The 11,230-nt window shown below is 44.7% G+C and overlaps 1 protein-coding gene across 8 annotated transcripts in view; it reads left to right on the top strand.

The window, feature by feature from the left end:
* The window catches only part of ACSBG2 (acyl-CoA synthetase bubblegum family member 2), a 57,834-nt gene that overhangs the window by 35,159 nt on the left and 11,445 nt on the right, over window positions 1–11,230 (top strand). For all 8 annotated transcript variants that reach the window (XM_017867018.1, XM_017867015.1, XM_017867016.1 and 5 more), the window contains one exon: window positions 6,718–6,885. In XM_017867018.1, the coding sequence (XP_017722507.1) occupies window positions 6,718–6,885 (168 nt within the window). The remainder of the gene's footprint in view (window positions 1–6,717; window positions 6,886–11,230) is intronic.

Here is an 11,230-nt window from a genome sequence, read left to right as displayed (position 1 = left end):
TTTTTTTTTTTTTTAACTGTCATTAGGTTACAAACTGTTTTATCAGATAAAACAATAGCACCCTCTCATCTGGTTTTCTATTTGCATGATAGATCTTTCTTCATCCCTTTACTTTGAGCCTCTGAGTGTCATTACATGTGAGATGGGTCTCTTGAAGGCAGCAGCAGGTTGGGTCTTTTTTTTTTTTTTTTTTTTTTTTTTTTTGAGACAGAGTCTCGCTCTGTTGCCCAGGCTGGAGTGCAGTGGCCGGATTTCAGCTCACTGCAAGCTCCGCCTCCCGGGTTTATGCCATTCTCCTGCCTCAGCCTCCCGAGTAGCTGGGACTACAGGCGCCCGCCACCTCGCCCGGCTAGTTTTTTGTATTTTTTAGTAGAGACGGGGTTTCACTGGGTTAGCCAGGATGGTCTCGATATCCTGACCTCATGATCTGCCCATCTTGGCCTCCCAAAGTGCTGGGATTACAGGCTTGAGCCACTGCGCCTGGCCTTTTTTTTTTTTTAATCAAATTTGTCACTCTATGTGTTTTAAGTGCTGTATTTAGGATGTTTATGTTCAAGGTTAATATTGATATGTGAGGTTTTGTTCCTGTCATAGTGTTTTTAGCTAGATGCTTTGTAGTGTTGATTGTGTAGTTGCTTTATAGGGTCTGTGGGCTTTGTACTTACATGTACGTTTATGGTAGCAAGTATTGTTCTTTTGTTTTCATGTTTAGAACTCCTTTGAGCATTTCTTTTCAGGCTGATCTAGTGATGACAAATTCCTTTACATTTGCTTGTCTGAGAAATATTTATTTCCCATTTATGAAACTTAGTTTGGTGGGATATAAAATTATTGGCTGGCATTTATTTTTCTTTAAGAAGGCTAAAATGGGCCCCAATCTCTTCTGGCTTGTAAGGTTTCTTCTAAGAAATCCACTGTATGTCTGATGGAATTTCCTTTATATGTAATTTGGCCCTTTTCTCTAGCTGCCTTTAAGATTTTTTTCATATTGACCTTGGTCTGATGACTATATGCCTTGGGGGTGGCCACATTGTATAGCATCTCACAGGAGTTCTCTGGATTTCTCACATCTAGGTGTTGACCTCTCTAGCAAGATTAGGGAAATTTTCTAAGTTGCATACTTTTTCTTCTTTTCTCTCAGGAATACATTTAAGTCATAGGTTTGATTGCTTTACATAATCCCATATTTCTCAAATACTTTGTTTTTCTTTATTTCTTTTTTCTTTACTTTTGTCTGACTGAGTTGTTTGAAAGATCATTCCTCAAGCTCTGGAATTCTTTCTTCTGCTTGGTCTAGTCTAACTATATTTTAAATTTCTGGAGTGAATTTTTCAATTCCAGAAGTTCAATTTGTTTTTTTCTTAATATATCTATGTTGTATTTCATATATTGAAGTGTTTTTCGAGTTTCCTTATATTAGATTCCAACTTTCTCTTGGATCTCATTAAGTTTCCTTGCAACGCATATTTTGAATTCTTTATCTGTCATTTCAAACATTTCAATCTGGTGAGGATCCATTGCTAGAGAACTGGTGAGATTCTTTGGAGGTGCTGAAACACTCTGGCTTTTTCTACTGCCAGAGTTCTTGCACTGATTCGTTCTTATCTGAAGGAGCTGTCACTTCTTATTTTTGAATCTTCTATTGTTTGGATGAGGCTTTTGTATTTTTAAATTCTAATTTCCCTTGAGGGTATGGCTGTGGCATATGTTGTGTATGACTGTATGGCATTGCCTCTGAGTGCTTTTGGAGGCCAAAGGTCTGTATGGGTTCCATGGTTGTGGATAGCTTCTGTGCAGTGGCTTTCTCAGATGCTGCTTGTTGTAATGATGTAATGGACGTAAGAGCCAACACTATCTCCTGCAGGACTGAGGGTGTGGAGGTCTCAGGAGGCTCATCTCATGCACTGTCAATAAACCCTTCCAGTAGCAAGATTTTTGTTTGGTGGTGCAGTGCAGGCTGCAGTCCAGTAGACGGCACTTAAAAATTAGAACCAGCAGGTAGGCTGGTGCCAAGTAGGCACGCATACCCTGATGGGGAGGTAGCAGGAAGAGATCATGATGGGGTGCACTGAGGTCTCAGGGGTAGTGGCAAGGAGTACACTAGTTCCTTGTCCTGAGCCAGCAGGAATGCAGTCCGCTTCTCTATCACACCCCGTCATGGGGCTCACAATCTTCTGTTTATAAAGGCTTCATCCTTTGGTTCCTGGCAGCAGTGTGGGGTGGGAGGGCAGGTGGGAAATGACCCCTTGTCCATGTCTTTTCCCAGGCACAGGTGCTGCCCACTCCAGTGGTTTGTGCCACACCCACATTTCCTTTGTCCCAAGGGGGGCTTTGGTGGGCTGCGTTCTCCTCCTCTTTTAGGGGCTACCCATGCCAAGGGTTAGATCTTCTGGGATCCTGCAGCCCCCCAGAGGCTCACTGGTCCCCTGTGCTTGCCAAAGTCACAGCAGGTTGTGGGGTATGTTTGTGGGGAATCTGGTGGTGCAGTGGGTCAAAGGCAGAGAACCCCCAGGCAGGGCAGTGGCACCATAGGTGCACAACCGGTATGGTGCCTGCTGTCTCAGTTCAGGTCTGAGGGGAGTGTGAGCATGCCTGTGTGAACTGACCACCTGGTTCTCTGTCCCTGGGAAGTTCTCTAACCAGCACCCACGGTGTTGGCCTGGGTTGCAAGGGCAGAGGAGCTCCCTGACCATTTAGTGACCAGGAGATTATCAAAGGAGAGTGGGGAGCAAAGAAGCACTCCCACCTATCCTTTCCATGGGGCTCTGAGTTCCTCAGGAGCTGATCTTTGCCAGTTCCTTGCAGCTTTCCTTTTCTATGCCGCAGCTTCTTCCTGTGGGCACTCCAACAGGTCCTGCCTCTCTTTCCTCCATTTTCAGTTCAAAACATATCCATTCACCAGTAACTTTGATCTTCTTCCTGCAAACTGACATCTGATGTCCTTTGTGGCCATCATATAGCAATTACACTGTTAGCAAGTGGCAGATTCTCATTCGTATCCTTCTGATTCCAAACCACAAGGCTTTCCACAACAGGGAAGATGACACTTGTCAGCCAGGCTGAGCCCAGGCCACAGGGCTCTGGGCAGGGTCATGCTGTCCGTGAGTGACTTACAGGACCAACATGAGGATATCACTCTTGAACTTGTTTTTGAGGCAGAGTCTGCTCTGTTGCCCAGGTTGGAGTGCAGTGGCACAATCTCGGCTCACTGCAACCTCTGCCTCCCAATTTCAAGGGATTCCCCTGCCTCAGCCTCCCGAGTAGCAGGGATTACAGGCGTGTGCCAACACACCCAACTAATTTTTGTATTATTAGTAGAGACGGGGTTTCACCACATTGGCCAGGCTGGTCTCGAACTCCTGACCTCAGGGGATCTGCTCACCTTGGCCTCCCAAAGTGCTGGGATTACAAGCGTGAGCCACCACGCCCGGTCATCACTCTTGAACTTCTCAACATGGTGGCTGGCTCCCCCAACAGCAAGTGGTCCCAAAGATTTGTCAGTCCCAGAATTTCCACAGCGTCCCTTCTGCTCCTTTCTGTCAGTCAAAACAAATCACTGGACCAATTTTGTCCCAGAGGAAAGAGAAACAAATTCCACCACAGAATGGGAGGAGTAGCAGAGAATTTGCAGCTCTGTTTAATCTACCACATAGACATAAAATGCTTAGAACAATGCCTGGCATAGAGGAAGCCATGTCAAGGATAGCTATTGATATTGTATTTGGTTGGGTGCAGTGGCTTACGTATGTAATCCCAGCACTTTGGGAGGCCGACACAGGAGGATTGCTTGAGGCCAGGATTGTTTGAGAGAAGCCTGGGAAACACAGCAAGACCCCATCTCTACAAAAAATGTTTTAAAAATTAGCTGGGCATGGTGGCACATGCCTGTAGTCCCAGCTACTCGGGAGGCTGAAGCAAGAAGATCCCTTGAGCCCAGGAGTTCGAGGTTGCAGTGAGCTATGATGCTGCCACTGCACTCCAGCCTAGGTGACAGAGTAAGGCCCTGTCTCATCATCATGCTTATAGCAGGAAGTTAAAGGTAGCCTTAGATGCTCTCCAGATGTCTGCAGCTCAGTGTTTCTAACATGTATGGAACACTATGTTCTATGCTCAGATAAACACATTTTAACCCCTCGGTAAAACCCCATCAGGAAAATTTTGTCACTAACCCTTTTACAGATGAGAAAACTGAGGCTCAGACAGAGGAAATTACTTGGTCAGGATCACAGAGCAAGGGAAGCTCTGAACTGAAATCTGAACCAGGAGTGTCTAAACCATTGTACCTCACAGACTACACACACCAAGCCCCTTCTCTCAACAAAAGTGTGCTAGGTTCCTTGAACCCTGGACTATGCATGACAAGGTTTATGGGAGCCTTCATCCTGAGCCCAGGGAAAGAAGTGAAACTAGCCTTGAGGGACATTTTGGGCTGACTGCTGTATGTCCTTTATTCTAGTTAACCTTTCCTTCTATTTCCTCATTCATTCGACAAAAATTCATTGAGCACCTAGTATGTACTGGGGAATATTCCAGGAACAGGGGATACAGCAGCGAACAAGACAGACTCAATCTGGACCTTGGGAACAGATAAGAAATTAACAAATGAAAACATTCGGCCGGGCGCGGTGGCTCACACCTGTAATCCCAGCACTTTGGGAGGCTGAGGCGGGTGGATCACAAGGTCAGGAGATTGAGACCACGGTGAAACCCCGTCTCTGCTAAAAATACAAAAAATTAGCCGGGTGCGGTGGCAGGCACCTGTAGTCCCAGTTACTCAGGAGGCTGAGGCAGGGGAATGGCTGATCCCGGGAGGCAGAGCTTGCAGTGAGCCGAGATCACGCCACTGAACTCCAGCCAGGGGGACAGAGCGAGACTCCGTCTCAAAAAAAAAGAAAACATTCAGCTTGTGTGACATGGTGCGTAGAGGCTTAGGCAGTCAATGGCACTTTCACCTTAGATGGTGTGAGATGGCCCTTCTAAGGAGGTGACATTTGAGCTGAGACTTAATGTTCAAGAAGTAGCCAGCCATGGGGGTGTGGGGTGGTGACGGGAAAGGCTGAAGAAAGAGCATTCCAGGCAGATGGAATAGCCAGTGCAAAGGCCCTGAGGCTGGACCATGCCTGATACATTGGAGGAACAGTGAGGAGGTCTGGGTGGCTGGATTAACGAAGTAACTATTTACCAGATATTTATGACACTAGTGAGAACTATAGGTGACAAAATTATAGGTACACTAAAACTTTACATCCATATATGCATTGGAGAAAGAAAAATGCTAATAATGCTAATTGCTGGGGTGTTTATATGATGGGATTATGGGTAGCCTTTTTGTTTGTTTGACCATGTTGGTTCCATAGTTCTATACTGGACCTGAGAAGCCTCTGTCCCCACTTTAAAGATGAGGCAATAAAGACCACAAGGGATTTTAAGTAAATAGCCCAAATGTCTAGCAAACAGTGGAGTCAGGGTTTGACTCTGGGACACTTGCTGAATCCTTCGGTTTTCTGTCATTGGACCCAAGAGGGTCTGCAACCTCCCTACTCCTAAAGCTGCCTGCTAAATTTTGCAACCCCCCTAACTTCAGGCAAGTTAGTTAAGGGCTCTGTGCTTCTGTTTTCACATAATTCTCCCTGATTAAAAAAACCGTTAGACCTGGGGCTTCACCCAAAAAATCTGTTGAATGATTAATAGCCATCTACTCACCTGGGCTGCCCAAGAGGATGAAGTGGGGGCCCCAGGTCCTTACTCGATCTTACCTTGAGAGCATCTGCTTGAGCAAAGTAAGTGAGCGCCCCAATCTTTATGGGTACCCAGATGTCCATCATCTGTGCTGCAATGTGGCTGAGTGGGAGGGAGCTGACCACCGTCTCATGCTTTCCTGTCAGTTTAAAGTCCTTTGCCACTGCTCCTGCCATCCACGTGATCTGTAACATAAGGGACAATCCAAGATGCCTTATACTGACTTATGAAAAAGCAACACACACGCACTCAGCTAGATTGCAGCACAGACGGTGGACATCTGGGTACCCGTAAAGATCGGGGCACTCATATACTTTAGGCTTAAGCAGATGCTGTCAAGGTAAGATCAAGTAAGGACCTGGGGCCCCCACTTCATCCTCTTGGGCAGCCCAGATGAGTAGATGGTTGTGAATCATTTGACAGATTTTTTGGGGGAAGCTCCAAAATTTCGGGAGAATTATAGTTACTGACCCCCAGGTGTGATGATGATTCAATGACTTGGTGTTTGTAAAGTATGCAAACAGTGTCTTGGTCATAGTAGGTGCTTTGTAAGTGTTTACTTAATTAATGTGTTTAGCTAAATATATTTAAAAGGGCCCTCCAGGCTGGGCATGGTCACTCACACCTATAATCCTAGCACTTTGGGAGGCTGAGGTGGGAGGTTGCTGGAGGCCAGGAGTTTGAGGCCAAGCTGGAAAACATAGTGAGTTCCCCTCTCTACAAAAAAAAAAAAAAGTTAAAAAAAAAATTACCTGGTTGTGGTGGTGTGTGCCTGCAGTCCCAGCTACTCAAGAGGCTGAGATGGGATGATCCCTTGAACCCAGGAGTTTGGGGTTGCAGTGAGCTGTGATCACACCACTGCACTCCAGTCTGGGTGACAGAGTGAGGCCCTGTCTGAAAAATAAATACATAAAAATTTAAAAATAAAATGGCCCTTCTATGAGGGCGAGGCACCTTGGATTGTCCCTTATGTTACAGATCACGTGGATGGCAGGAGCAGTGGCAAAGGACTTTAAACTGACAGAAAAGCATGAGACGGTGGTCAGCTACCTCCCACTCAGCCACATTGCAGCACAGATGATGGACATCTGGGTACCCATAAAGATTGGGGCGCTCACTTACTTTGCTCAAGCAGATGCTCTCAAGGTAAGATCGAGTAAGGACCTGGGACTCCCACTTCATCCTCTTGGGCAGCCCAGGTGAGTAGATCGTTGTTAATCATTCAACAGATTTTTTGGGTGAAGCCCCAGGACTAACGGTTTTTCCTCTGCCCTCATCTTAACGCTCTATTTAGAAGCATTAAAAAGAAGACCAGGCACAGTGGCTCATGCCTGTATTCCCAGCACTCCGGGAGGCCGAGGCAGGCAGATTGCTTGAGCTCAGGAGTTGAGACTAGCCTGAGCAAGATGGCGAAACCCCATCTCTACAGAAACCAATAATAACAGTAAATTTTTCTTAAAAAATAACACCTGACCAAATAAAGTAACTTTTTTTTTTTTTTTTTTTTTTTTTTTTTTTACCAACTGGCTACATTCTCCTAGTTTTTATCTTTATCCAAGTCAGGGCATCCATGTATGGTTATGTAGTTGAACATTGAACAACCCAAGACAAAGATGTACTTGGTATTGAAAGTAAATATGTGTTTGTGTGTGTGTGTGTTTTTTTTATAAGTCAGTATTCCCAAATCTAAAAAGCTCCAAAAAAAACAGGAGCTTTTGGCAGCAAAGTCGGATCTGAATTGATACAATGTTGTTTGTGGTCTTCATTTTATTCCACTTACTGGGATTATGCATATATTTGACTGTAGAACTTTTATACCACCTTTTCTTGACTTTAAGTATTATCTTTTGCCTTTCTACTGTGGTGAGGATTTAGCTCCCTTCCTCTCCCGTCTCCTCATTTCTCCTTCCCCATTCTCTCAATATAAATTATTCTTAGTTAACTGAGCCAAGTAGTTTATTATATGATAACATTTCCTGTTTGGTACAACTTTTTGTTTTTCCCAGAATTAATAGTTGCCTTTCTTTTCCAATTTGGTGAAGTTTTTGCATATATGTCCAGTTACTCCATCTGATCTGTCACATGCTTATCAATATTCTCTAAATGTTCAAATGTTCATTGCATTATTATTATTATTATTATTTGAGATGGAATCTTGCTCTGTTGCTCGGGCTGGAGTGCAGTGCCATGATCTTGGCTCACTGCAACCTCTGCCTTCCAGGTTCAAGCAATTCTCGTGCCTCAGCCTCCCAAGTAGCTGGAACCACAGGCCTGTGTCACCATGCCTGGCTAATTTTTGTATTTTTAGTAGAGATGGGGGCTTCACAATTTTGGCCAGAGTGGTCTCAAACTCCTGAGCTCAGGTGAGCCTTGGCCTCCCAAAGTGCTGGGATTACAGGCATGAGCCACTGCACCCAGCTTCATTCAGCAGTTTAACTACAAAATAAATCTTAAATTTCTAGAAGTGGAATAAAAAAAATCCTTATGATTTGGTTCTCTTACCTTCCCAATCTTTACCTCATTGTTTTCTCTCACATCTAAAAGAATAATTGCATTATTCTTTTCCTCCATCCTTCTGCACTTAGCTGGACTGTTGATTTGGGTTGTCCTAGGCTAGGTACCCTAGAAGCAAAATCTGAGTTGGAGATCTTTGTGATTTATCAATGGGGAGCTCTCAGGTGAAAACCAAAAGGAAGTGAGGAGAGAAGGATAGGCTGGGAGAAAAAGCAAGAAAGGACATACATTCAGCTGGATTGTAACTTCAGACTGATCCCATAGGAAGCTCTTGAGGCATGAATGACACCAGAGTTGTTCCACTTTGAGGCAAGGAGGCTGTGCTTTTGTATCCCCAACTCAGAGAGTCATTGGCTGTGGGCTCAGGCACCCATGTGGGATAGGGAGCATAACTTCCCAGTTATTTCTAAGTAAGGGCGGTTTTCTGGAAAAGAGGGAACCGTGGGCCACTAGAGGTGTGACAGGACATCAACAGCATCTTCTACAAGCTGCCATACAGGGATACCCCTTCTCCCCACTCCTGGGTTGGATCCCCTATTTTCTGAAGTCTTTGCCTTTTTTTGGATTATTCCTTGATTTAGCTGGAAATCATTCGTTGGTAGGTTTTGCAAAGTAGTTATGTGACAGAACACTTTGATTTCTTTTTATTTTTTTATTTTTTTTTTTTTGAGACAGAGTCTCGCTGTCACCCAGGCTGGAGTGCAGTGGCCAGATCTCAGCTCACTGCAAGCTCCGCCTCCCAGGTTTACGCCATTCTCCTGCCTCAGCCTCCCAAGTAGCTGGGACTATAGGCGCCCGCCACTTCGCCCGGCTAGTTTTTTGTATTTTTTTAGTAGAGACGGGGTTTCACCGTGTTAGCCAGGATGGTCTCGATCTCCTGACCTCGTGATCCGCCCGTCTCGGCCTCCCAAAGTGCTGGGATTACAGGCTTGAGCCACCGCGCCCGGCTGATTTCTTTTTAAAATATTGTTTTCTTTTTTTTTTTTTTAGAGACAAGGTCGTGCTGTCACCCAGCCTGGAATGCAGTGGCATGATCATAGCTTACTGCAGCCTTAAATTCCTGGGCTCAAGGGATCCTCCCATCTCAGCCTTCCCTGTCGCCAGGACTACAGGCATATGCCACCATGCCTGACTAATTTGTTTTACAGTGATTTCCTACATGTCTGGACTTTGCAAACAGAGCCAGAAAAGAACTCTGACATTTTCCCCAAGCTACATTCTCTGAATTAGTTTCCTGTTAATGCCACAACAAAAGAACAGAAACTTAATGACTTAAAACAACATTTATTTATTTAGAGACAGAGTCTCGTTTTGTCGCACAGGCTGGAGTGCAGGGCAGTGGCGTGATCTCAGCTCACTGCAACCTCCACCTACGAGTTAAGCGATTCTCGTGCCTCAGCCTCCCAAGCCGGGATTACAGGCATGCACCACCATACCTAGCTAATTTTTGTATTTTTAATAGAGACGGGATTTCACCATGTTGGCAAGGCTGGTCTTGAACTCCTGACCTGAAGTGATCCACCTGCCTCAGCCTCCCAAAGTGCTGGGATTACAGGCGTGATCAAGTGTGCCTGGCCCATGTATTATCTTATAGTTCTGGTGGTCAGAAGTCTGAAAATGGGTCTCACTGGGCTAAAATCAGTATGTCATCAGGGCTGCATTCATTCTAGAGGTTCTTGGGGAGAATCCATTTCCTTGCCTTTTCCAGCTTCTAGAGGCCACCTATGTTCCTTATCTCAGGGCCCCTTCCTCCATCTTCACAGCCAGCAGTGCAAGCTCTTCCACTCTCTGACTTTGACTCTCCTGCCTCCCTCTTGTAAGGACCCTGTGATGACACTGGGCCACCCAGATCATCCAGGATGATCTCCCATCTCAAGATTCTTAACTTAACCCATCTACAAAGTCCTTTTTACCATGAAAGATTATACATTCACAGGTCCCAGGGGTTAGAACGTGGACATCGTTAGGGGGCCATTATTTTGCCTCCCACACTCTCCATCAAGCAGGCTAAATCTTAGGGCCTTTGTATGTGCTTCTAGAAGGTTCTTGCTCTTGTTCTTTGCAGGGCTGACTCTTCTTTGTCACTTAGCTCTCTGCTAAATATTTCCTTGGCCCCTCTTGATCCCTCTCACATGCCCCATGCTCAGTGCCTGAGATGTGTTAGGTCTTCAATACATATTTCCTTTCTTGGCTGAATACATAATACATACACATTTACCTACAGGACCTGAGAAGTTCCCGTTTTCCCACATCCTTACCAACTCCTAATATTGTCAGAATGTTTAAAACTTGTCAATCTGAATAGAGACAAAAGTGTCTTAATATTTTCAGAAATTTCCAGACTGTTTTCTAAAGTGCACCAGAAATGTGATAAGGTTACAGTTTCTCTACATCTTCACTAACGCATGTTATTATTATTAATTATTTTATTATTATTGCCATTCTAATTTTATTATTTTATTTTTTTTTATTATTTATTTTATTTTGCCATTTTTATTATTTTTTATTATTGCCATTTTAATTTGCATTTCCTTGATGATTAATGATAGTGAGCATCTCTTCATGTGTTTACTGACCTTTTTACATATCTTCTTTGGAGAAAGAAATCTGTTCAAATAGTTTGCCTGTTTACAAATTTGGTTGCTCTTTCTGTGCTAGCATGACTAGTAAAAAGAAAAGTAAAAGCCGGGCGCAGTGGCTTATGCCTGTAATCCCAGCACTTTGGGAGGCCAAGGCAGGCAGATTGCTTCAGGTCAAGAGTTCAAGACCAGCCTGGCCAACATGATGAAACTCTGTCTCCTCTGTCTCTATTAAAAAAAAAAAATTAGCCAGGTGTGGTGACGTGCATTTGTAATCCCAGCTACTCAGGAGGCTGAGACAGGAGAATAGCTTGAACCTGGGAGGCAAAGGCTGCAGTGAGCCGAGATGGTGCCACTGGACTCTAGCCTGGGTGACAGAGGGAGACTCTGTCAAAAAA

Source organism: Rhinopithecus bieti, unplaced genomic scaffold (assembly GCF_001698545.2).
Source record: "Rhinopithecus bieti isolate Rb0 unplaced genomic scaffold, ASM169854v2 scaffold_1853, whole genome shotgun sequence".
NCBI classification, from domain to species: domain Eukaryota; kingdom Metazoa; phylum Chordata; class Mammalia; order Primates; family Cercopithecidae; genus Rhinopithecus; species Rhinopithecus bieti.
The sequence above is the reverse complement of the archived record's forward strand: the minus strand, read 5'-3'. Positions and strand labels throughout refer to the sequence as shown.